This window comes from Camelus dromedarius, chromosome 12, assembly GCF_036321535.1.
Source record: "Camelus dromedarius isolate mCamDro1 chromosome 12, mCamDro1.pat, whole genome shotgun sequence".
In the NCBI taxonomy this organism is placed as follows: Eukaryota; Metazoa; Chordata; class Mammalia; order Artiodactyla; family Camelidae; genus Camelus; species Camelus dromedarius.
The window spans coordinates 3,156,639-3,182,737 of record NC_087447.1 but is presented as its reverse complement, the minus strand read 5'-3'; the positions used below and the strand labels follow the sequence as shown (position 1 = coordinate 3,182,737).

Below are 26,099 nucleotides of genomic sequence, written 5' to 3'. Positions count from 1 at the left end.
CTCATGGGAAATGGGGATAATTCTTTTGTGATGAGTGGCCTCTGTCACTAAAAGCAAACATTTGGTTGATTTTTAACAAAACGTGGAGACGATGGTACTGCTGACTTGGACAAGCGTTACTGCCGAGAACCACTGGGGGGCGACGCAGCGCAGGGGAAGGCGCCCTAGAAGCCCCGGCCTCTTGGTCGAGATGTCATCTTCTGTTCTTTGAAATTCTCAGACACGTTTGGTATTTTAACTGAGTGAAAATACTGAAAGCGACACACTAAGAGCATCGTGAATGGAAAATTGATCGATAACACAACCTTACTTCAATTTTCTTTTTATTTTTTAACTGAAATGACTGTGTATGCGCCAGTCTCGGTGAGAAAGGCTGCAGGGCTCCTTGACATTTCATTCCTCGAGTCACCTTTGACTTCTCGTGCTTTGAGAGGGCTTCTCAGTTCAGAAACCAAGGCACTAGGACTGTTTCATCAGCTACATTGTACATTGGAGGTATGTTTATCCTCATTAAATACATAGCATTTGAGCACAGCATGATTTTATGCAGGTCAGATTCAGAACACTGAAGGCACACACTTTATTTTGTTTTCACTTTTTTTTCATTTCTGTATTTATTTGAAGGCTCACATTGAAGTTTCAGAATTGCTATAAACAAAGTTCCAGAGTAGAAGCAATGGACAGTGATTGTAATTTAAACGCAAAACAGCAAAAGACTGAAGTGTGGAAACGTGTTGCAGCAACAGTAAAGAAACAAAGTCACCGATACAGCGTGGATTCAGAATTGAAGGGCTCAGTCTGCTGAAGTCTGAGAAACAAGCCTGGAAATGACCCGCTTCCCCACCAAGCAGGGCGGTCCGGCGTGCTCACCCTGCCGCCGGGGAACCGTCCCTCGCTCGCGTGTGCAGATCTACAAACACAGAGAGACGTTCTAGTTCACTGGTTATTAAAATGCCTCAGACCGAGTAGAAGTCAGAGAAAGAGCCCTCTGGTGTATGTACTTTCCTTAACAAGACAAACTGATACCTTTGTCTGGAAGAAAGCATTGGACAGTGAAGATAGGGGGTGGGGGGTACGGTCTGGGAGAAACCAAGGGATGTGAAGTGGGGGCGCTCTAGGGAGCGTAAACTACAGCAGGTCAGAGGACGGGACCTTCTGATGGACATGGAGACACAGTGGCTGCCGTTCGGATGGAGGATGCGCCACAACAGACTGTCCAGGAGCTGGATGGCGAGTGTTCACTGATGAGGCCAGAGGAGGGGTTCGGTAGTTAAGGTCAGAACCTGCTTCCCTACAATGGGAGGGACAGCCCGTGTCTTCCTGGCTCAGTTCTCTGCCAGGAGACACGTTCTCTTGCCCCAGGCCTCAGAGCATGCATACGCCAACTGCGTTGCCCTGGGCGTGGGGGGCCCTCGCTCAGGGCTCAGCCTCCACGCCTCCTCCGCTTCCACCCCGCAGAAGGCCAGCCAGGTCTCAGCCGCCCCCTCCCCGCAGGGTTCACAGACATCCGTGGTGACGTTTTACACAGTTCTGAGATCAACACATGTCCATCTAGTCACTGAGAAAACTGCAAGGAAATGGAACCAAGGTGGATGAGCTCAGTGCCAGGAGAACTTTCACTCCTTAATGAAGGATGTTATCTGCTTGAGTGGCTGTGAGGCTCAGATAACCTATGTGGCACTGTGAGCTTGGCCACTCTGTTTAATTCAGACAGTTCTCACTGTTTGCAATCAGAACCACCACCATAGTGCAATAGTATATTTATTTTTTTACGGTAATTTTGGTTGCCATACAAGAGATTGAGGGTTGGGAGAAAGTGCAAATTACAGGAGCTTGTTTTTTCTTTCTGTTTTTAATAAGGTCTAAAAAGAATAAAAGCACAAAAGTAACAGAAATGTAGATAATGTGAACACATGTTACACAAACTGTAGTGTGAAACAGTAGCTTCTGAAAAACAAACGAAAAATTTGTTAACGGGAAAAATCAATATTTGTGGCCCCCCACACACAAAAAGTCAGCCAGGTCACCCTGGGTGATGCTTGCTTGTTCAGTAACTCAGGAAAAAACCCACCATTTTATTAACTAAAGTACCACAAATAATTCACTTGTGATATGTAAGGTTCAGCAAATCAACAGTCACATTGAGTCATTTTTATATTATATGAATTAACTTAAAATGCGCACAGACACCCTGGAGAAGGTATCTTGGCAGGTGGACATAATTTACATCTTGAGAGGTTTTGGTTTTGTATACACAATATTACAGAAATTAGGCGTGTAAATGCAATTTATTTAAATTACAGTATATAACAAAAGCTGATCTTTTTAAAACCTGGGATAGTATTAACATGATCTTTATTTGAGCAGTCTAACATCTGTTTCACCAGTAAAGAGGGTCATGGAGGAGGGCCTGGTCCTGGCGGGTCCCACGGGGGAGGGCAGTGGGTGGGGACCTGAAGGAGGAACTATTGCTTCCGGTGGCAAAACCGTCAAATGGAGCTAGAGCCCGATTCATTTTGGCAACGTGTTTATTTTGTGGTCAGTGCAGGTTCTGATAGGTCCTGCGCCTTTTCTACAGTAAATGGTGTGAAAACAGACCATGTCGTCCGCTCTTGCGACTTTCAGCCTGCTCGCTTCTGCTTAGTTCATGTGCCTCGAAGTCTCTTTAAGGACTGGCTCTCACCCTCCGGCCACCAAAGTGCACTAACCCTAACGCCGCCGAGTTGCCATTGGCTGCGGTCTACCCACGGCTTCCTTTCCTGTCAGCCTGTCTAGCGTTTTGCCTGGCACTGAGCGGAGGGGTAACCCCAACAGCAGGCACAGGGGAGGGGCTGTGGTGAAGTGGTGGACTTACTGGACTTGGCAACATCACCAGATGGAAGACAAATACTGGCCAGATCACCGTTTTTACATTTTCTGAAAGATTGGGTGGCCTCGACAGGCCACCTGTAGCATCTTGGCTTGAAATTTCTCGAGGGTGATGTTCGTTCATCTCACAATGGAAAACTGAAAGTACAGAGAAGTAAAGCGCCTTCATGTTCTGTTGATTTCAGGTTGGAAAGGGTCGTTGAGATACGAAGAGTGACCTGCAAAAGGTTTTGGAACAGAAGGTCCAAAACTCGGTTTCCAATTCAGGGCGAGTGGCTGGAAAAACTGTGTGTATGGGGTGAGTGTCTTTGTTTTTGGAGAAACTGCTGCATTGTGAATTACAACCATTTTTGAAGAAATAATTGTCCTTTGATGACGAAGTTCTAGCAAAGATAGAAAATATAACACAGCTCTGCTGGTTCAGATGCATCCAAATAAGGTTGATTTAAAAAGGTCATACTTTTATAATTATTCCACAGAAATAGTATTATTAAATCACAAAAGTTTTTTTTTCTTTAACTTTCTAGCACTGAAGTGGCACAAAGGCTGCCTGGTAGACCAGCCACTTTTTTTTTTCTTAAAATATTGTGCTTATAAACTATCTGTACAACTATTTAAACTTGCAGTAAAGAAAGGTTTTAAATTGCTAAATTTTACATGTTCATTCTAGAGCTGTTCCAGACCTAATCAGACACTTGATTCTGAGCATAAAGAAAAAAAGAAAAAAAATCATGTTTTTATAATTAGAGATGGGCTAGGCTAGTTCTGAAATCATAATAAAAGCCAAAATCCTGACACTCGAGTTGCTTCCGGACGCGGGAGAAGGTGCTGGATGCCTGGCTGTGTGCTCTGTGGCCCGTGCACGGTTGGTGGCCTCCCTTGGGAATCAGAGGTATTGTTACAGGGGAGGGGCTGCAGGGGAGAGAGTGGGGCAGGGCTCAAGAAAGCCTGACCAGAGAGGCAGGACTGGCCGGGCGGGAGACCTCCCTGCTCTTTACTGTCCGCATCTGCTTCGCGCCCTCTCCCTGCAGCCCCTTCTGTTCTGAGCCCCGGGTTCTGTCTACACGCCAGACCCACTGGGTTTTCAGAAAACCCGTTGCACTATTAAGACAAACTGGTGGGATTCCTGGACGCTCAGAGGGAGAGGGAAAAAGCCCCCAGGTGCTGTCTTCCCTGGCCTCCGAGGACAAAGGGCCGTCTCAGCAGAGATGCTTGCCCTGGCCGGGCTCGGGCCACAGGCGCCACGCCCCACCCGCCTCCCCCGCCGCCGCGCCCGCCGTTAGCCTTGCGTCTTGTCCTGCGTGTCAGAGCGGATGCTCTGCTCTCTGCAGAATTCAACACACTTTCAATTTAAAAAATTCTGGAAGGCAGAACCCCCTTCTCACGCTTCTGGATGGACGCTCCTGGCAGACAGCCGCCCTCCCCTTGAGGAGATTTTGGACCCAGGCAGCTGCCCGCTGGCTGGTTCCCACGGCCGGGTCTCCCCTCCTGGGAATCGTGACTTTGTGCTTTGACTAACTCCAGGTGACATCTGTTTGGCCACTTTGGAATTATGCTAATGGGTTTACAGAAATAAAGAAAGCAAGCTAAGCAAAGCTGGCACGATCCCATTCCAGCCCCCACCACTGCCAAGAGCCTCCGGGCCTCAGCACCGTGGGCGCACGTCGCAGGAGGCGGCGGGGGGAGGATCCGGAGGAAAGAAAGTTCCTCTGCCTTTCAGGCTCAAGAAGGGGCACCGAGTAAGCGTGTCTGCGGGCGTCTGGCTGCGAGCGGAGCCGCGCACAGGACGGAGAGAGCCCGTGCGCCCTGCGCGCCCCCGAGAGGCTCTGGATGGCAGGGAGGCCGTGTGCCGCCGGGCTGGGTGGGCGAGCCGGTGGCGGCAGAGGGAGGCCCCGGGAGGTATCTCGACAGATTAGGGTTAGTGCGGTGGTGTCTGCCTGCAGAGCGCGGACCGAGCTGCGTCGGCTGGGGTCTCCAGGACCCGCATGCTGGGAGGCGAGCTGCGAGCCTCCTTCCACGATCAGGGACCCTGTCCCTTGTCCCCTCTTTGACAGAAACAGCCCAGGGAGCCCACCCGGAGAGCTGGGAGTTGAAGGCCTCGGCTTAGCCACACCACGGACACACATGGCATTTCTCTGGGGACCAGGAAACAGACCCGTGGACGGGTTGGTGCTCGCCGTCCAAATGTCTCGGTGTCAGCCCATCTCTAGTTATAACAGGGAGTCTGTGGGGAGAAGAGCAGCCGCCCTTATCTGTCCAGCAGCTGCTTCAAAGCCCTTTCTATGTTCATTCTGTGGCCGACGCGCGTCACGCCCAGGTCTATTAGGTCTTCTTTCTGAAGGTTTGGGAGGTGGCTGCCGTCAATCTCGTTGTCCATGAAGGCCTCTTTATGTTCACCCAAGTTTAGACTTTCCAGCCAGTCGGCCACGTCTGGTTTGGTCCACAGGTGCACAGGCTTAGTTGTAAAAGGCTTATTTGAGACTGGCTGTTGCAATATGGAGGGAGACGGCGACCTGCTGCGTCCCACCGGGTTTAGGCCAAACAGGTCCCCGGGAGCGGGCTGGCTTGGAAGGCCAAAGACCTCGGAGAGGCTGGGAGAGGCTGCGGCCGCGGACAGTGGGGCGGGCAGGATCTCTTTGTTCAGCTCTGTGGGCGAGACCACCGGGCTTGGGGCACGTCTGGGTCCTGAGGTCCTGCTCTCGTAGTCCGGGGGCCGGCTCTGCAGGGTGATGGGCTGGGAGGTCCCGGGGCGGACGGTGAAGGTGACCGTCGTGCTCCGGGTACCTGAGACGGTGCTCGTGACCTCTGGGCCTCTGAAATGGCAACAACAGAGAAAACCATCAGAGGCCTGGCCACTGAGCGGATGAGCAGGATGCAGGTCGCCAAGGAGGGGCAGGCATAGCCAGACCACAGCAGAACGGCTCACGGCCAGGGTGCTGGCCGTGAGCAGGTGCTTTGCCATGCCAGGGCTGGTCGGGAGGAGAGGAGCGGGAGGCAGAGTTCTGGGGAGGCACCAGAGCACACCTGGCAGCCACTCACCTGAGCCCGGCGGGGTCGGGGGACGCGCCTGTGCCGCGTGTGTGTGTGTGCGTGCTCGTGTACACGGTGAGGGGGGCAGGGGTGCTAGGGAGACACGGCCGAAACTATGTCCTGCTCCTGGGCAGGGGCATGTCTGTGACATCACCAGGACCACTGGGAGAAGGGACAGCTTTGCCTGTTTCAGCAAGTCGAGGGACGGGCACCCGAGGAGACACCCTCCCTCTTAGCTGCCATCAGGCCTTTGGCTTGGCTTAAGAGGACGAGTGCAGGGAAGGGCAGCTCGCCTGCTGGCCCTGTGTCAGTAAGTGGGAAGCCCTGCAGCTACCCAGGGACACTCGGGGTTTGAAGAAATTGTCCACAAAGCCAGAGAACCAGGGGTCATTTGCCAGAGTTGCTTCTGCACGAGTCCCGCCCAGCAGAAGGGCATGCCTCACAGTGGCACTGAGGGGCTGTCTTGTTGGAGAACGAAGTGGGCGCGCCTCCGAATTTTCATTTGCTCCATGCGAAGGCAGCATGCGAGGCTCACTGACAGGGCATGTGGTCCTCACCAAAGAGCAGAAATCTGAAAGGAGTTCCCTTCTCCCAGGGGTGCCCTCCCTGCTCTGGCCAGGTGAGTGCAGCCCCGGGGCCCGGCATTGGGGGTGGAGGGGAGGTTCTCGCTCACCTACTGGGAGAGGGTCTTTCCACTGACAGTGCCCCCCCCGGTTGTGGCCGAGGCCCACGGCACGCTTTTCAGCCACATCCGGAGAAAGATGTCCACTCCTTTGGGCCTGGTTCTTGCTCTTTGCTGCTGTCCCTAAACTGAGGGCATGTATGTCCCACTGCCCCGGGGAAACCACAGCCACCAAGGAGGTGGCAGAGTATGTGTGTGTCCCCTGCTTTCTGAGCTTGTTTGTGTGAATACAGGCAGCCCGCCTGCCCCATTCTGGAGGCACCTGTCCTATTATGGGTCCCCCCCAGGGTCTGGGCCTGGGGTGTCCACCTGAGCCCAGGCCCTGCTGGTACCAGCGCGGGCACATCCCTAGCCTAGGAGTCTCCATATGTAAGGGGGGGGGCTCCTCTTCCTTCTAAGAGGCGAGACGGCCAGGTGGACGTGCCCTGGCGAACGCGGGGGCTGTGCAGCAGCTGCTGTTATGGCCGGCAGGGAGGTGATGGCTGTGGGGTCTGAGCGTCCAGGAGAGGGGAGAAGCTTCCTCAACGGTGGGAAGGGAGCGGGGGCCCCGGCCCAGCCCACCCACATGCTGGGCTGCTGGGCTTTTGCTGCCGTCTGTCCTCTCTGCCGCTGCTGTGTATTTGGGTAAAGGCGCCAGCTGCGCACCGAGAGGCCCCTCAGCCTTGTGACGCCCCCCCCAGTTGACGGCAGTCGCTGCTCCTTCGAGTCTGGACCCTCCCACGTGAGGAAGCAGCAGCAGGTCTGAGGGGCCCTTGCTGGACTCAGGCTTTGATCTCGTCCTAATGGGATGCCTTTCAGGGGGTGGGGCAGGGGGGTGCCCATGGCGGGGACACCCACCCGCCCTCAGGGAGCTCACGTGCACTTTCCTGGAGGGCCAGGTGTTGCCGGGCGGGACATGTTACATGTAGGAGACCCCTGTCGAGAACCTCCAGCGGCATTGGTTACTGGTTGAACTGGTGTGCTGGACACACCAACAGGGTAAAGGCAGCCCAGGTGAGACTCTGAGGACAACCCTCCACTACTCCCAGGCTCATTACTCAAAATCAAGAAACAGGAGTCTCCCTGGGTGCCGGGGCTTCACACGCAGGGGAGAGGGAGGCACCCCTCTGCTCCCAGGACCCTAGACAGGCTCGTGAGAGGGAGCTTGGCCGTGGACATGGCGAGTCTCCAAGGAGAAACCCGCGAGTTCTGGTGCTCCAGTGGGCCCAGGAGATCACTCCGGTTCCAGCCTGGGCAGGGGCTACAGCTTGCAGGGCATGCTGTGAGCATCCTCGGGCTGCCTGTCCCCCTCTGTGCCTGCCCCCACTGTAGGCTCGTTGTCAGGCCACCTGATGCAACAGGCAGGCTAAGATAGTGGCGTCAGGCCACGAGGAAGTGATCTGAGGTGTTCATTACGACCTTCCGGGAAGAGAGAAGGCTTTTGGGAGGAGGGTGAACATCTTACAGGGGCACATCTGCTCAAGTGAGTGGTGCCCAGGGTGGGAGTTCAGATGTGCTTTCTCCAAGGCGCCCTTGCGTGGTGCCGTGCCTGTGAGCCCGGCTCCAGGCCCACCCTCCCTGGCAGTGCAGTGGGGAAGCGACCTTGTTGTTCATCGGGCTGTGTGATTGGAGGTGAGTTAGTCCCCCAAGATGATGGCAACTGCTTAAAACCCGGGCATCGTTTAACAGTGGGCGTCTCTGAGCCGGGGGCGGGGTCAGCACCACCCTCCCTTTGGAAGTAGAACCCCTATGGCACCCAGGCCATTGGGATTGTTTTTAAAGGGAGGCTCTGTAGGTAGCTGCGCTTGTCAGAAGCAAGAGAAGGCCCCCTACCCGCCAGCGGGCGGGGGCAGGGGCAGAGGAGCACACCCGCCCACAGGCCTTCTCCGCTGGCACTCACCCCTGTCCACCGCAGCCCCTTCTGCTGACACCCGTCGTGGGAGCAAATGAAAATGACAAAAGCGAATGGGTTGAGACACCACTGCAACATTAATTAAAATTAAACAAGAAGCTCCTTTTGGTGGATGAAGTGGAAGCAGTGGCACAGGCTCCAGCTGAGGACCTGTCCCTGTTGGGCCCTTCTGGCCGGGGCGCAGGCAGAGTGCGCAGCCCACAGCACAGCCCGGAACAGAAAGTCACAGGGCCATCGCTTCCATGTTTAGAACAGGAAGTTCACAGCCCTGCCTCCTTTGGCGTGGTGTCATGTGAGTGTACAGAAGATCCAGGAGAACGTGAAGGAAGAGAAGATGGCAACGTGGGAATAACGGCCTCTGCTGGGAGCCCCCGAGGACGGCCCCTCGCTCAGACCCCAGCCTGGCTCCTGAGCTGTCCCGTCGCCGCAGCATAGGGAGGATGCAGCAGCCTTCCTGGCGGGGGAAGGCCAGCCCGCCGACACGTGTGCTTTGCTTCATGTCTACACTGAGAGATGCGAGCTGGGCAGCTAACAACGGGGGCGTCAGAGCTGGCTGTGTGTGCGGGGCCTGCCCGCGGCCCTGCTGAAGGCCGCTCTGGAGGAAATAACCAGAGCGTCTGAGCAGCGGGCGAAGGCCTGCCCTCCGTAGCTGGATTTACTCTCAGTCACACTCATCTTACTCGCTGGATCTCCTGCTTGCAGGGATCATTATGTTGCTAAGCAACCCCTGGGTTCCCGGCTGGCATGCGCAGGATTCCGAGGCCCTGGCTGAGCACAGACACGCGCACACATGCCCTCTCTTGGATTTCTCTCTCTCCTACCTTTTAAAGCAAATCCATATGGAAACATGAGCATTAAAATAAAAATGGAGAGTTAATGCCACATTGAGATGCAGTTTTTGTCAGTCAGCACAGGTTCACTGGGGTGGGGGAAGTCAGTATTCGAGTAGCTTTTCATCGTGTTGACAAGTTCGGCTCTCAAACAATAACTGACTGTGGATGGGGGCTGCTTGGTGGCGACGGTGGGGCGTGTTCCCCTGGCCTCTGGCACTGGCGCTGGGGTTCTGAACCTCCAGCACACGCCCCGGCAGACCTCTGCACTTGACCTGCTGGGGGCTGTCACCTATCAGATAGCGCCTTTCTCCAGCTGCCCTCCTGTGGAGTTGTTTTGTCTGAATGGTGGTGCCGCAGGTGGGGCTGTGAAGAGACAGGGAAGGTGGCCCGCGGCCCGAGCGCTGGCACTGGGGGCAGCAGCAGTGCCCCCGCCGTGAGCACTGTGAGGGCCATATGTCCGTGGTCCCCAGGCCTGGCCTGCAGCAGGGGTTGGCTCAGGGACTGTTGCGTGAACGGGGATGGATATTATGAAGCGCGTTTCCCAGACTGGAAGTTCCGGGACTCGGCCGAGCTGATGGAGCAGAGCCGGTAGTCCCTCTGTCGGGAAAGGCTTCCTGCAGGAGGCTCAGGTCTTAGCAGACCAAGAAGGCACCCAGTCTTCAGGGGGAGGGATTCACCCCTGGTACACTAAGGCCGAATGGCACGAATATAAGACTCAGACTTGAAAACGGCTCTGATGTCGAGGATGAAATGCCACAGCTGGACGAGAACAGCCCCTCAAACACCGTGTGTGAGCAGAGACTCGGACCCCTCGCTCGCACGCACCTCACCCACAGCCTCAGTCGCAGGCGTCACCTTAACGTGTCAGTTGCTGCCGTGAAGTGGTAAAACCTCCATGACGTACGGAGGGTGCACACACGCCATTAAGCTGCTTCTGTTATCTAGTCGGGTTTGACGTCTGGGAGGCTCTGGGGTCGTCTGGGCAGGGATAATTTTTTAACAACGCGAATTGATTTATTTTAAAACCGAGAGGCTCTCAGGCTAAGGCTGCAGCGAGCCAGGGAGGAGGCACCGGCCGGCGAGGGCAGGCGCTGCGAGTCCCCGGGTGCGAGGGCTGTGGGGAGGCTTGAGGGTGACCCCCAAGAAGTGGCCCGTGCTCCCCCGCAGGCGGTCTGAGCCCCTCAGGGGGCCTGGGGCTCCACTGGGGCCTCCGAGAGGTGAAGGCCAGCCTCGGATTCCTCTGGACCAATGAAAAGAGCGAGGGGACCCGGAGGGACTCTGGGGGATGGAGCCGAGGCCGCACCCCCTGGACGGAAGCCGGAGGGGCCCCCCCAGGCAGCTGTTCACTGCTTTGAGCCTCCCAGTGGCCCAAGGGGGAAAGCCAGACTGACTACTTGTGTGGAAGTGCTGACAAAGAACAGAATTATCTTGGTTTAAAAAACAGTGCTGCGTTCTGTGTGTCAGGCCCCTCTGTTTTGGGTCAAAGTGCGTGTGTCAGTCAACACCCACCTGCTGTCTGCAGAGCAGAGGCCCCCGGACCCCTCAGCAGTCTGTGCACAGGCTCCCGGTGTCCCTGGGACCCGCCTGACACAGTAGCTGCTGGGCCATCTTTATCAAACGAAGATCAGTTTACACCAAGCCCTCGGTGGCTGCCGCCACTCGGACACCACCCAGTTCTCCCCTCTGCACGCAAGGCCCTGTGGGACCTGGCCCACCAGCTCCCCACCCCCTCCCCGCCTGGCCAGTGGCTTCCGCACGGAGAGCACTTCCTGGCTTTGGGCTGTGTGCTCGCTGGCCCCCGTGCCTGGGTGCCTGGTCCTGGGCTTCTGCACACTGGCTCCTGCTTGGGTTTCAGGTCGCTTAGCTGTCCCTTTCTTAAGAACAGTCGTCTCCTTCCTGCCCACGGCCACTGGTGTCAGCACATCCTCGTCCCTGTGCAGTGCTTGGCGCATTTGGGGTTTGTCTTGCTTGTTATTTCTTCCCCCTTCCTCCTTGAGATGTAGTGCTTCACGGTGGGAGAGACGTTGACTGTTTTCTTGTTCAATGGTACATCCTGGGCCCAGCACGGGGCCTGGCACCCAAGACACCATCGGTAACTACCAGTCAAGGGAATGGTTAATAACTAAACCTCCTGCCCAGCTTCCAAAGGCCCAGGCCTCCTCAGCAGTGCGCCCCTCCTGTTACCGTCCTCGCTTGGGCCTGGCACTGTCTTCCTACGAAGAGCCTCCCTGACCCTCGGACTCAGGAGGCCTGGGGCTGGGCTGGGGTTCCAGGCCTGGGGCTGAGCATCCAGTTGGCTTCCCAGCTGTGCACCTGGGGTGCCTGCCCCTGGCCCTGTGGCTCTAAGGGAAACGACACGTGCCCAGAGTGAGGGGTCTCCTCGTGCCCAGCGCCTCCGAGGGGCTCTGAGCGGGGCTGGGGGTGGTGCTGAGGGCCTGCCCAGACGTGAGGCTGCGCTGGTCGCCACCACCTGCCGTCATCCTCTTGAGCTCTGAGCTCCACGGGGAATGGAAGGGCGGGCCTGAGGGCTCCGGGACCTGCGGTGCTGAGCATGGGGGCCCGTGGTCAGCTTTGGGGTGGTGCTGAGTAGGAGAACCAGCCGACTCACTCCAGCCCTGAAACCACACTGTGCTTTGATCTTGTTGGACACTCTTCAAAGATGAGGTACTTCCTGGGAAAACGAGGCCCCGAGGCCAAGGGAGCACTTTCCCCAGAACTGCCTGCCGGCGCTGTGCTTAGTGGCTGTTTTCAGCTGAGGCCAGAGGAGATGCTCTAATGCTGCATCCTAAAGGACACGAACTGACCCTCTCCTCTTTGCATAAGTACTTGTAATCTGGACACTGCCAGAGCCCAGGTCACCCCTGATTTCGGGGAACCCGCGCTAGCAGCAGGAACTCATCCGCAGCCCAGGTGAGACCCAGCGCACCCAAGGAGGGGCCTCGTTGCTCGGTGCTCTCTTCCTGCCCTGGCCCTGCCCCGCGCCCAGCCCCTCAGAGCTAAGAAAGAGCCTGAGGGTGAGAGCACCTTAGAGGCGGCCGGCCCCTGAGGCGCCCGCCCTCACAGCGGGCAGGCGGCTGCCGGGCAGCCTGAGGGACTGGCCATGTCTCGCGCCGTCAGACTTGTTTCTCTGGAATTGAGACCTTTGCACCTTGTCTGCCAACTCGAAGAGCACGGCTGGTTTTAATTTTCCCTAGAAAACTCGCTCCTTTTCCCTCACGAGGAACTCCCTCATCCAGTTTCGTGCCTCATTCTGCCCAGGGCCATTCACAGCTCTTAATTTTTAGATGCGCTTAAAAGTCTCTATGAGACACCCTGGCAGGGGTGCCCTGGCTGAGAGCATCCTGGCTTTGTCTGGTCCCTGAAAGGCTAAGTACCCGGGCCTCTCAGTGAAGGCCCAACCCAGCAAAGCAGAGGCCTGTGCCAGGGCTGTATCTGAGAGGAGACAGACACGGTACCCAGGGCTCGGTGGCACCTTCAGGGTCCTCTGCCCGGGAGCTGTCACCCTCACTCACCCTGGGGAGTGTGCCTCATGGCTCCAGCTCAGGTCCACTCAGGGCTCTGCCCCTGGGTGGTAACTGCTCTTGTGTATCATCAGTCAGTGGATAGGACCCTGGGCACTCAGCTGGTCTTAGGGGAGCTCTGAAAGCCTGAGAACAGCCCTGCCCTTGGGGAGCTTGGCCCTACAGACGAGTAAGTCAAGCAGCTGCCTCTTCCTTCCAGGCTGCTCACTGGCTCCAGCGAGAGGGGAGGAGTCGAGCCCTGAGAGAGCTCCCGGGGCTGGCGGGCGGCTTCTGTGCCACCCAGCTGGGTACTGAGGTTGAGCCCTCCACCTCCCTGACCTCCGCTTTGCTCGGGGCACCGTGGGAGCAGGTTCAGGCCCCGCCTTGGTGTACCCATGCCGCCTGGTGCCCAGCATTTGCTTAGAGCCTAACAGATGTCACCTGATACGCCGACCATACGTGGACTGGGCTGTAAACAACAGGCTGGAGGGGGCTGTTCCTGACCTGAGCGGGGGTTGCACAGAGGCGGTCCTGCAGCTGCCCTCAAACCCAGTGGGATTCTGCCTGGGCCATCTGCTCTGAGGCCCCTCCCACCCAGGGACACGCAGGACAGGGAAGCCCTAGAGACACCTGCAGCTCCAAGGGGCTCACCTGGCCAGGGAAGGAGCAGGGCTGGCCAGCAATCTGGACCCTGCTCAGAGAGGCCCTGGGGAGCCGGGTGCCGTGCAGGCTGCCCCGCTGGCCTGATCAGCCCTAGGATGACCCCCCTCCTGCATCTTCTGTGCTTCAGACACTGCTGAGGAGAGGATGTGCCAGCCAGGAAGCCTGGCCCAGTCCTGGCTCCACCTCCCCCTGGCTGTGCACAGGGACGAGCCACTTGGCCTCTCTGAGTCTCCGTTTCTCCTTCTGAAAAATGGGTGTAGTTAATACCTGCTCCCCAGCAGCTGTTATTCACCCACGTCCAAGTGTTTTATACAGTGTAACACGCTGCAGTGAAGCATGTTAATTGTCGTGCTTTGACGTAACCTGGCAACTAAAGGCCTGTACTATTACCTGACGAGAAAGGGCAAAACTAGCCGGTTTTTAAGTCTTCTTTGAGACTTCCGAGTATGTGGGAGATTTGTAGGCATTTGTGTACGTACAGCCACCGGAAATGAGGACCTTGTAAAGAAGGCCCCTCAGCTGGCTTGCTCTCTGAGTGTAACAGTGGTGGTGGCAGCCTGCATCTCTGCACCGAGACTGGCCTGTCAAGAGGTGGCGGGGGCTGCACGTGACTACACTTGAGCCGAAAGGTAACTGGGAAAATTGTGGCTCTTAGCCTGCATCTCAGGACCCAGCTGTGGTGTGATATTGCTGATTAATGGACTCGGATGCTTGAATGAGATGCCTGACTGGCAGGAGTATGAAGACTGACTTCATTAGTTGAAATGATGAACCTGAGACCGAACATCAGTGGGAGAAACGGAAGCGCATTGCCCTCTGGGGACCAGAGGTGTCTCTGGCCAAGAAAGGCAAGACCTGTGAGTGGTGGCCAGCTCATCCACCAGCTCCTGGCAGCTGGCCAGGGCCTCAGTAGAGCCCTCGGACTGGGTTTAGGAATAGCCCCCATGTGCGACCCCCGGTTCCAGGGCAGTGCCTTAAACTCTTTTGACGTGGTGGGTGGTGGCATGGACGGGATGAGCTCCAGGGGGAGGCTTTTTCACCCTGTGCTCCCTAGTGGGTCTGCAGCCTGGCCCCTCCCCAGCCCCAGACCAGTTAGTGACGGAGGAGGCGGGAAGGGGGAAGCCTGCCCGCACAGGTGGTGACACACCGCCCCTCCTGCCCCAGCTGCTGGGTGGGGCTGGGTTTTGGCTTCTACGAGGCCCCAGAATGGCCTTTGAGGGGTCCTGGCAAAGACCAGGAGGACTCAGGAGGAGAGAGCAGGGCTCCTCTTTGGAAGCTAAGGTGCGATGGCCCGTGTGGCCATGTCGTGGGAGGTCCACGTCCTGCCAGGCCAGATGCCAGAGTCCAGGGAGCGAGAAAAGGAACAGGTTATTGCATGACACGGGCGGTCAGCGCGAGGCTCCAGGTCTCCCCTCTTTGCCCACCTCGGGTGCTCCCAAGGGCGCTTCCTGGCCGGCGCTGGACAAGACCGAGGAGAGCCCGGCCTGGGGCGGCGCGCATGCCGCCCACGGCACTTACCTTGGAGTGAGGCTGGCCGGCTTGGCTCCTGTCGGCGAGTCCAGTCCTTCCCCCGGCTTTGCCGATTTCTCTCGGTTCATTTGCTGCAGGATTGAGTTCAACTCACTAATCACGTTTGCCTTCGGGCCTGAGAGAATCGGGCTTTTGACCTCCGAGACGTCCCCCCACAGCCTGGAGGTCCTTGGCTGGATAAGCTTGGTGGCCCCGGGCTGGGCCCCGCCGGGCGGCGGTGGGGGTGCTGGCGGGGGGATCACGAAGCTGTCCACGTCCTCCTCCAGCAGCGCGTCATGATAAAGCGCGTTGCCTTTGTGGATTATGGGCTTCATTTTTGGCTTAGGAGGTACTGGGGGTTTGTCAACCAGAAATGCTTGCCCGTCTGCATAGACTGTACAGGTGTCCACGTTCTCCCCGCCTTCGGAGGACAGGGTGGAAATGCTGGACACCGTGGAGATGGTGCTGGTTGTCTCGAGGTGGTGGTCGCTGCTGCTCCGGCTGTCCACCTCCTCGATCCCAGAGTCCGTGACGGTGTCAAAGCTTTCGGGGGGTGGCAGGAATGAGGCGGGCAGACAGTTCGAAAGACTGGCCGGCTTCTTGCTGTCTGCAGAGTTGGTTGGCTGGCTGGAGTTCAATGAAGGGGGCTGGGAGGCATCGTTTTTTTTCTGCTTGACCGCGTCTGTGAGAGCAGGGACAGAAGCAACGCGGTCGTCAGGGATATCAAAACTATTTGCAAATTCCAGGGGAGGAGGCAATGGCTCTGTAAAAATAAAATCCTCATCCAGATCCACGGATGCCAGAGGTGGGGGAGGGATGCGGAACGGCAGGATCACCGCCTCCTCCACGGAGCCCGCCGCCACGATGGTCCTGCCGGCTGCGGCGGCTGCGGGCTCGGGGCCAGCGGGGATTGGTAAAGCACCTTCGGTTTCGGGAACACCTTCTGGCACCTCGAGCGGCGAGTTGTCTGGCTTCGTCTCCACGTCGGCTTTCTCGTCCTCTTCCTCCAGGAAGTCATCTGGCTGGGCTGCATCCACAGTGTGGACCATCAGCAGCCCGGCCGCCTTGTGCTGGGCCGCGTCCATGACACTGATGAGCAGGCTTTTCTTGTCGTCCCGCCGCTCCCGGCCCAGCTCGCTCTCGTACTTGTTCTCTGTCTCCTGCCGCCTCAGGGGCCCCCGCGTGTTCTGCCTGGTGACCGCAGGGAAGCCTGTGTCCGTGCTGGGCCGCATTTTGGTATCGATGTAGAGAGGTTTGTTGAGGTCGGCCATGGGGGCCTCCCCCTTGGGACCCTGCTGAGACTCCTTCATGGCTCGGTCCCTCGCAGAGAGCGCCAGGGCCAGCGGGGAACTGGGGTCTAGCAGCCTCCCTGTGAGCGGGTGGACGTAATTCTCGGGGCCGGCTGCCGGGCTGCTCTTGGGGGGCACCACAGGGCTGCTCTCGGGCCCCTTGGCTTTGGATGTAGAATTGAGTGGCCTGCTGGCCTCACCCTGAGCTCCGACCTCGCCACTGCCCGCAAAGTGGTTCTCGGGCTCCCTGGGCGCTGCCCCTGGTGTGGGTGACGGCAGCTGCTCCGTGCCATCCTCCTCACCAAACCCGCCCTCCTCGGGGAACTTGGAGGGCCGCGCCCGGGGGGCGGGCGGCCCCAGACCCACGTCCTCGTCCCCCAGGTCTGTGGACAGGAAGGCGGGCGAGTTCCTCCTGGCCTCCAGCCGCTTCTCCCGGTCGCGGACGGCTCCAGCGATGGCGGCAGCGAAGGGGCTGCTGACGGTCAGGCTGTCGTCGGGCCGCAGCTGGCCGGGCGGCTCGGAGGCCTGGGGGTCGATCTCCATGCTGCTGCCCTGGCTGCTCTTGCCGCTGCTGCTGGTGGAAGGCTCCTTGACGATGATGGTGGGGATGGGGATGGAGCAGGTCTTCTCGGGGCTGTCCTCCACGTTGGACTGCTTCACCAGCACGCCCTTCCGCCTGGCCGGCTTGGCGGGGACGTAGACCGCTTTGCTGGCAATCTTCCCCACCTCGGAGTACGGGTTTTCAGGCATCTGGCCCCTCTTGCCGCGGAAGTTGGCCTGGGCGGCGGCGTTGCGGCTGTAGAGGTCCTCAGAGTCCAGGGAGTAGCGGTCCAGCTCCCTCCGGTAGTGCAGCTCCTTCTCCCGCACCACGGCGGCCACCGTGTCGGAGCGGGCCGCTGGGGACACCTTGGCGGCGGAGTTCTGCGTGAATGCAGGCTTGATTGTCCCGTAGACTCTTGGGGTTGGGGACTTGGGGCAGTTGTAGGTGGTGGGGGAGGGTGGTGGCGGAGAGGGGGGCACTGACTGCGGTGGGGGCGGGATGTCCTCGGAGGTGTCCGGCATGGACAGGCTTCTGGTGAACTTCAGCATTGGAGGGGCCAGAAACTGTCGCTCTTCCTCCGTTATTCCTACAGGTAGAAGATAGGCTTAAATTTAAACGATGACAGTAACAAACCCCTACTAAGCTCTTAGGATGGTGTGACACACTACGTCTCTGCAAACTTACAAAGAGTCACGATGCACACTTGTTCACAGAACAGCACAGCACAAGCCACAATGCCAAGAGATCACGTGGCCCGTTCTGAGCCAAAAACAAAAAATTAAAAAGAAAAAGAAGGGAAAGGCACTGGGAGGTATTGAGTGCGTGCTGTTGAGATGTTCTGCTGGTGCCCGGAGCAGCAGGCGGGAGGGATGGAGCCCAGGGCGGTGAGGGCGCACGTGTGAGCTTGTTGGGGGCGGGGCTGGATCGGGGCATCCATCCTTTCAGCCTTGGCCAGAGCCCCCGAGGGTGTTTTTAGAGTCTAGGACTGAGGCTGCCCTGCTGCCCACTGGAGACGAGGGCAAAGGGCACACAGGTTGAGGGTGCAGCTGCCCTGGCTGACGGGGGCATTAGTGCTGACCTTCTGCAGTGGGGCAGGGATGCCCGCTGCCTTTGGGCAGAGCCCTGGGCAAGTGGTGGCCCTGGGATAGCCTTGCCCACACTGCAGGAACCCAAATTTTTTGTTGTTGCCTGATGTCTCTGGGCCACCTGAGGGTCTGACGCTCCCCGGGCCCTCAGGAGGATGGCTGAGAGGCAGCCGGCAGGAGCAGGCTGTTCTGACCTGCAGCAGGCCCGAGGGAAGGGAGCCTGGACCCTCTAACCCAAGACCCTAGCCCAAGCCAGGAGCAGGATCCTGAGCAGACAATTGGCCGCTGGCCCCAGTGAGCTCCTTCTGGGTATCACCTTAAGACCCTCTGGGCTGGGCCAAGGAGCGTAGCAGTTTCCCGCAATCACGATTGACCAGGGTCCAAGTTGGGTGACTTGACCTAACGGAGCGCATGGGTGTTGGGTGTGAGTGCGCAGTACGTGCCTGCGATGGTGACGGTGGCACCCTGCCTCATCGGGCCGAGAGCCCTGCGTGTGTGGACTGGGTAGGACTTCAGACTCTCCTCAAGACAGTCTGATATATAAAAACATCAACAGAAGGCACTCTGGGAGACAAGAGGCGAAACACACAGACACGGACAGACGCCTCACGTTGGGGGCATGCAGGTCTTCCAAAGAGGTACAAAGTGAGTTACTTCAAATCAAAAAAACTCCTGGGACAAACTACAATAATTTATCCCAATGAAAAGTTCATTCGATAAGGGTATTCCAAATTTCACATACTCCTTGTGGGAGGACATTTTGGCATCTCAAAGATGGTTGCTAAAAGGCCTTCCTTGTGGACCATTTGTACGTGGTGGTTGCCTGACGATTAGTTCCCAAGGAGTAATAATTTAAGAATACACCTTATACAGTAAACTGGGTTACATTCATATTACAGATTCCAAGCTGTAAGGTCCACTAACCTGATAGAAAGATTCTGCTGTCTGACAGGAGGAAATCAGGTGTTATTACCCAGGCGCAGAGCCAGTGACGCGGCGCGGCGCGTGCGCTGCTCTGCAGTGGCCCTGAGCTCCGGGGGGTGACTCTGAGGGACGGCAGATGCCACCTCCACCATCCCTCATGGCTTAGCTCCTGCCTGCTGCAGTCCACCTCGGACTAGTGACAGAGACACCACACCTCAGGCCGCGGTGCAGGGGGCCTTTCCCGAACACAGAGCAGTGTCCCGGGGTGGCCGCCGCACAAACTGTCCCCTTTAACAAGGGGCCACAACTGTCCGGCGGTGGCCTTCGCTTCCCGGAGAATTTACATGGTACAGACAGTGCCGGGTGACCTCACAGAGGGACTGTCTGAAGGGTCACGTTACCTTGCCCGGATAGTCAGTGGAAATCCTGGTGGCCTTAACAGGAAGGCGGCAGTTTCCACAACACACAACATGTTGTATTCTTAGAATTCAGGGACCTGACCCGCCACCCTCACAAGTGTGCCCGTTGAGCTCATCGGCAAAGCCTGGCAGTAGCCGTCACCATAGGGCTGCAGGGAACGCAGGACAGGGGCCCACACTGCCGGCCCACTCTGATGTGCAGGGCGGGACGGGGGGCTTTGGGACCTTGCCTGCCCACCTTCGCCTCCCTCCTGCCACGCAGCCCCTCCCCCTGCTGGGACTGTCGCAGGTACTGGGCTTGCGAGGCTGGGGGAGCCACCCCAGGTCGGTATCCAGAGAATAGAAAAGTTTCAGATGGCTTGGGGTTCCAAGGGCTCCCGGGGGTGAGGTTAGGTGCCCGCCCTCTGGTGGGCAGGCCTGGGGGCTGCTCAGGGGGCACTGCCGGGGTGCTGAGAGCCAGGGGGCACCTTCATGGGTGTGGCCGTGCTGCTTACCTATTGATTTCTGCCTTCTCATCGTACCTCGAGGGAGGCCCAGAAACGGGCCTTTCGGGCTCCCAGGAACAGTGGGCGTCATCACAGCGATCCCCTGGCGCTCGTACACGGACTGCAAACCAGGGGGCCAGGTGAGATGTGCTGGACCAGACACGGGAACCCCAGGCAGTGGGCACTGAACTGTCCAGTGGATGCTGACGACGGAACACACCAGAAAGGGCCCTCCCCGCCCTCCAAATGCCCGTAAGCCCTGCTCCGTGGAGCCGTGGCCCGCCTGACTTGACCGACTGAGAATGAGGTGTCCTAGGAGAGAGCACCCGCTGGTGGGAGTGGGGTCCGCCCTTGGCCGCGTCCTCCTCCACACAGTGGGCTGACAGCAGCAGCCCAGGCGGGCTGTCCCAGCCCTGCCTCCTCTGCCTGGTCCAGAAGGAGCCCAGCGCCCACCTCCTCTGGTGGTGAAATAGATTCCCTGTGCGGCCCCTGCTGCTTCCTTGACTGGAAAACCGAGATTGCTGGCTGCCCCACCCCCCACACTGAAGGGTGACTTGGGAGCAATGTCGGCTGTGGAGCCCAGAGGAGACGTGTGCACGTTTTAGAGGTCTGGTGCACATGCCTCAGGCTGTTCCTGTGTGGCCCAGTCTCACCAGGCCTGGCTTTTTGCTCTGCAGCCTGGTCCTGGGCTTGGGGACAAGGCGTCTGGGACAAGGAGGGCACGGGGCGCAGTGAGGGGCAGGGACGGGGGGAGGGAAGCCGCCCTGGGAGTTCCGGAGATGAGGGCCAGGGGCAGGGGCGAACGCTTGAATTGTTATCATCAGCAGCTGTGTTTGTTTTAACAAGTGTTTAAAAACTGTCATGTCAAATTGATGGTACTTATGGGGGTTATTGTTTAAGAAAAGGTGAGGTTAAACAGTCAGTGTGAAATGGCTTCAGAAAACACACTAAGTCAGTAATGGTAATAGGTGTGTTCAGGTCCACACGAGGTACAAAGCTGGGGTGCAGGCAGCTGCCTCTGGAAAACTGAGGAGCAGCTGACCCGGGGACTGGGCGGCTCTGCCAGCCCTCGATGGCCTGGGGTCTCTGCTCACCATGTAGGGATGGGGGGCACGGCCTGGGCAGCGGCTCTGCGCAGGCACTGGCTGTTTGCGGAGGCCTCGCTGCATCAGGAGTCAGAGGTGGGCTGCAGGAAGACCCTCAGGGTCGAGGGACTGAGCGGAAGTGACAAGGTGAGTGAGTGCCAGACCCGGGCTCCAGCCCGCTCTGTCTCCCACTGGTGCCTCTGGGACCAGGGCTCCGGGTCTGGACCGCACGGGGAGGGTGTGAACTGTAGCCACGGGGACGGCCATCTCCACCCCTGCCCACCTGCCGCCCACTCCCCTGGCCCCAGCCACTCACGTTCATGTCAGAGACGGGCGGGAAGCAGCGGCTCGTGGGCCGCTGCTTGATGGTGGCCACCCTGGACTCCACGGCCACACTCTCGGCGGTTCGGGATGGCTTAGGGGCTGGGACTGTCTCCTCGGGTTTATCTGCAATGTGAACATGACCATCAGGACAGGCGTCAGTGACCCAGTCAGGGGAGGGGCTTAGTTAGAAAAATGCCGAAGTGCCGCCTGCAGTTTAACAGCTTTTGTCGTGCAAGGGCTTTGTCACCCAGGTGAGGGGCACACATGCCTCGGCCACAAGCATTCATAGCGTAGGACCCGACCCTGGGCCGCACCGGAAAGGTGCACATGGACGAGAGGGGAGGGAGACCTCCGCCCCGAGTGCCCGGCACTCAGGGAGGCGCTTCATTCACACCAGTGTGATGTTAGTCTTGGTGGTGGGAGCTGGGCAGCGCTTGGAGCGTTCTTCCTTTTAAGCGCTCAGAGGTGTGGCTCTTCTACAACCACATGCAGTTGCCAGGGTCTGAGGACCCAGCACCCAAGGCTGGAGGCCACCGAGCTGCGTGGGGGTGAGGGGGACAGCCCCCCCGCTCAGGAGCCAGTCTGCTCTGGGGAGGCGCCCCCAGGCCCCCAACAGCTGAGCATTCCTAGCTCGTTGTGAAAAAGCCGATGGTTAGTGAGCCTTACAAATTAAAACATTACTAACAAGTTGAAATTTAAAACATTGCACTTTTGGGGAAACTTGAAAACTGGAGCTGACCCTGGGCCTGCCAGATGCCTAGCTTCCCTCTGCAGGCCGGGTCCAGACCCCAGTGTCCGAGTAGGGCCGTCGCAGCAAGGAGCCCGGGTCAGGGACATAGATGAGTGCTTGGTGGGGGAGGCCACCGGGACAGCAGGAAGGCAGAGAGAGGCCGGCCTGGCAGAGTGTCCTGTTTGGACCCAGTGAGGCACAGCACTCTCCTGGCCCCCCAGAACATTCTGTGTGCAAGCTGAGGCCTTCTCCTGGGTGACCCCAACCTGCTCTGGGCTCTTGTGACTCCCCATGAAGATTGTGCTGTCAGAAAGACCCAGGCCTCTCAAGCCGAGGCCAGCGTGAGAGTCAGAGGCTGGGAGCTCCAGTGTCAAGGTCAAGGCGCCTCAGCCAACTTGTGATGGCGGCTTCCTAGGAGGAGCTCAGCCCCTGTGAGGGCCCCCTAGAGTCACCTGCCCTCTGAGCCGCCCAGACAGGGGCCCCAACAAGAGGAACCGCAGGGGGCCCCTCCCCACTCAGGCTCCAGCTGGGCACCCGACTCCAGTGTGTCCTGGCCCTGGGTGGGCAAACCACGGCCTGTGGGCCAAACCCTGTCCACGCCTGTTCTGGTTTGGCCCTTGACCTAAGGCCGGTGTCCACACTTTAAAGGGGTTGAGAGAGAGAGAGTGTGCCGTGGGGAGAGGCCCGCAGAGCCACAGACACCCGTGCTCTGGCCCTTTATGGAAATGCCCACTGCGTCCACCTGCCAGCAGAAGACTAAGGCGGAGACAGCATCCCAGGGCGCTGCCCCGACAGGCCACTTTGCTCGGGACCTCTCAGTTCCTCCTCTCAGCACCCTCCCCAGGTTCTGGGACCCACAGCTCTCCCAGCTCTGGCCTCCTCCTCGGGGCCATTTCCTTCCCGGTTGATGTCGGGGGACACTGGTGAGTTTCTGCCCTTCAGGGAGTTAGTGGGAAACACCCGCCTCTCTGTGTGGCTGCAGGGACACTCCAGCTGTGGTCCCTGTGTCCCCCACCTTGCCTTCCTCCTTGCTGCCCCAGGGCCCCTGGGCATTCGTCCTCAAGTGCTTTCCAGGTTGCTCATTGCCCAGCCCCCAGCCCTGCTGACCTCTCTGCCTCTTCTGCCTTCTCTGCTCACCACCTTCCCTTTGCCAGATTCCCTGCCCCAAGAAGTGTGCCTCCTACAGGAAGCCTTCCCCCTCAGGTTCATGGTTAGGGTTTAACTTGTTTCTGTGATGATCTCCTCTGCTCCCCGCCCCGCTGGCTGCAGGGCTCAGGGTCCTTGGTTGACCTTGGCAAGCCCACGGCAGCCCGAGGGGCCTCTTGGCCCGTCCCTGGAAGCTTGGTCCCTCGCAGTTGGCTTTGCTTTGGCCGAGGTGCCGCTTTGCCAGTGATGGCGGGCAGTCAGGTCCATCTCCCGCATGGCCCGCAGGCGCGGCGTCCTCGCAGGCCCAGTCTCGGCTACGGCGTGTGCAGCTTGGCTGGGCTCTCCTGGGAGCCTCCGGGAACACGGGCCTGGAGCGGAGGCTGCTGAGTTAGGGAGCGCGACTGCGGCCTGGCACGGCGTCCTGTGGGGCCACCGCGGCGAGAGCCCTGTCCGCAGCGCAGCGGGCCGTGTCAGGCCCAGCAGGGCGGGCGGGGGGCTCCTGGGCAGGACGGCTAAACTGGCTGCGGCTTCCAGAGGCTCCTGCCTAGCTGGGCCCTGCGAGTCCGTTTCTTTGGTGTTAGCCCCCTGAGCTGAGGGGGCTGGCCCACCCTCTGCAGCCCAGAGCGCGGCCTGGAGCTCCCACGCTCCTGGAATGAGCAGGCAGCAGACTGCAATTGTGGGGCCCGGCGCATGGCAGGCACTCCCAAAACGCAGCTCGATGGCGGGTGTGTGCAGGTGAGGCAAAGGCACCATTGTTAGTGACAACGGTCCCCAACTTTGGTGGAAATGCTTAATAAGCACCTTTATCCCGTTTCTCATCCTAAAAAGAACTTGGTCATAGGGGAGCGTCATTCCTTTTTTGCAGAGAGAACAATGAGGCTCTGAGTTGCCTAAGGTCTTGCAGGTGGAATGCTGGGACCAGAGGGAGGCTTGGGCTCCACTGGGGCCAACAGGGGTGCCGAGCCCTGGCAGACCATGAGTCTAGGGTTGCTGTCAGATTGGTCTGCCTGGCCTAGCCAGCTGCAAAGTCAGGGCACTGTGCTCACCACGGTCGTGCTGCACTGAGATGGGCTGCTTGGGGTGTAATTGAAGGGGAACCCCCTGGAGCTGTGGTGACCCTGAACGTGGGTATCATGGTCTTTGTCTGAAACCTTTGCCCTTCGGCCTCCACGCCACCCAAATGTTCTTTGATCCAGAACACAGGAGAGCATCTTGGTTTGGGGGGGTTGTGTCCAGGGCTGTTCTGTTCACAGTGAGAGCTGGTTAGCGTGGTCTGTGTGGTGCAAATGCGGAGGGAAGCCCTGCATCGCTTCCCCATGGGGCCCTGAGTCCCCTCCTGGCCTTTGTCTCGAAGGGAGGCTGGTGGCCTGACTCAAAGACTCTGCTCAGCCCCCGTGTTGAAGGGCTTGTTTACTGGAACGTGAAGGCTTTTAAGGAAAGCTGTGAGACTGTGGGTTCCTGCTTCTCATTCTAAGCTCATAAGGATTATTATGCTTAATTTATAAAAGCCTGGAATTGGGTCTCTATTCAGGGACTCCAGAGGAAGAGGATTAGTGAGTCCAGCCCCTGCAGCCTTAGAATGAAGTGCTCTGTGACTGAAAAGCAGTCCTGCAGACAGATTTGAAAACTGTCAAATCTTAGTAATGAATTGATGAAAATGCTCCGGCAGTGACCTGTATTTTAATTTTCTAAACAGACCTACAGTCTGCTTAGAAGACAGATGTGGTACCCACCGTCCACAGGCTGCACACTTCCTCACGCAGGGAAGAGTGTGTCCTGGGTGGGGAGGGGTGGTAGATGTCAGGGTCGCATGTAGCCACGTGTCTCTGGGAACCAGAGCAGAGCTGGTGTCCTGCCTGTCACCAGAGTCCCCCACCTGTGAGCTCTGCCCCCACCACAGGCAGAGTCACCTGTGGCCCGAGCCCTCCCACTCGTCCAGCAGGTATTGCTGGCTTTGTAGTAGGGAGGCCTCAAATTGTGGAGTGGAATGACCCTCCGAACCGTGGGGAGGCCGAGGCCAGGATGACACGGGCGCATCTGGCCAAGGGGCCCTCTTTCTCCTGGGGGAAGGGGGCGCCATCGCAGGGACTCTGGCTTCTGTGTCCTGTGCCCCCCTTTGCCGTGGCCACATGCCAGGCTGTATCCAGGCCCCCAGCTGCTCCTTGGACCCCTCGGGAGAGCATCCTAGATGCTCCAGGAACGTCCCGCAACGCCGGGACTAAGACTCTCCAGTTCTTCAGCCTGTCAGGCAGTTGGTTTGTGAAGTGCCTCCTGGCTGCGGAGATGCCCAGGCACCCTGTCGCTCCTCGTGACCTCGAACCAGTTGTTCCGCCAACTCTCGGGAGGGGCAGGGCCACCCATGCCCCGTCTCAGGGTGAGAGGCCACAGTGCAGGATTTCCTCCGTAAACCGCTTCCAAGAAGGAAAGCAAGGTGTCGACAGCGCTAGATGTCAAAGACGAGCCATATGCAGTGGAAGCAGCAGCTACTGCCAGCCACCCGTCTCTGGTGGAGGCAGCGAAGGCCAGGGGCCAGCGCTCTGACCCCAGCACACTGTTCCTGGCCTGCAGGCTCTGATGAGTCACACAGCTTCGAAGGGAAGGGGGTGGGGTGCAGCCAGAGGGGCCCGCGGGCTGGGAGGCCATGGTGCAGCTGGCCCCACCACCCCTGCCCAGATTCTGCCTCGGGGCCCCCCACCACCACCGCTGCTCACCCTGACACCAGTGAGCTTGGTGTCTGGGGAATAGCGCAGGTCCTCAGGGAACACTCAAGGACTAAATGTGGGCGTGTTAGCTCCAAATCACATCCAGTGTTCGGTGTTCGCTGGCCAAAGGCAGGCAGGGCTGCACTCCCCAGGCTGGCCCCGCGGAACACGACCTCTCTCCTCTCTCCCTCAGTCACAGCCCCGGGTCTCTGGCTGTTGGGCCCTGGGGAGGAGGGTGGAGCCGGCGGGGTGGGGTGGGGTGGGGCGGGCCAGCGGCTGCTCCCTGAGGACAGGCTCTCCCGCTAGCCCTGTTAGGGTCATGGGACTTCTGGAATCTACGGTGTAGTGCCTTTTCTGGGAAGTGTGGTGGACAGAGGGGTTGTTCCTGCCAGC

At 58.6% G+C, this 26,099-nt stretch overlaps 1 protein-coding gene across 4 annotated transcripts in view; it reads right to left on the bottom strand.

Moving 5' to 3' along the window:
* Positions 1-1,745: 1,745 nt before the first annotated feature.
* SHANK2 (SH3 and multiple ankyrin repeat domains 2) overlaps positions 1,746-26,099 on the bottom strand; it is a 494,838-nt gene continuing 470,484 nt past the window's right edge. For 3 of the 4 annotated variants that reach the window (XM_064492018.1, XM_064492014.1, XM_064492016.1), the window contains 5 exons: positions 21,121-21,251; positions 19,729-19,840; positions 18,816-18,836; positions 14,986-17,392; positions 1,746-5,681 (listed from right to left, as the gene is read on the bottom strand). In XM_064492018.1, coding sequence (XP_064348088.1) covers positions 5,117-5,681; positions 14,986-17,392; positions 18,816-18,836; positions 19,729-19,840; positions 21,121-21,251 — 3,236 coding nt within the window. In that variant the 3' untranslated portion in view covers positions 1,746-5,116. The remainder of the gene's footprint in view (positions 5,682-14,985; positions 17,393-18,815; positions 18,837-19,728; positions 19,841-21,120; positions 21,252-26,099) is intronic. The other variant, XM_064492017.1, reaches the window with a different exon arrangement.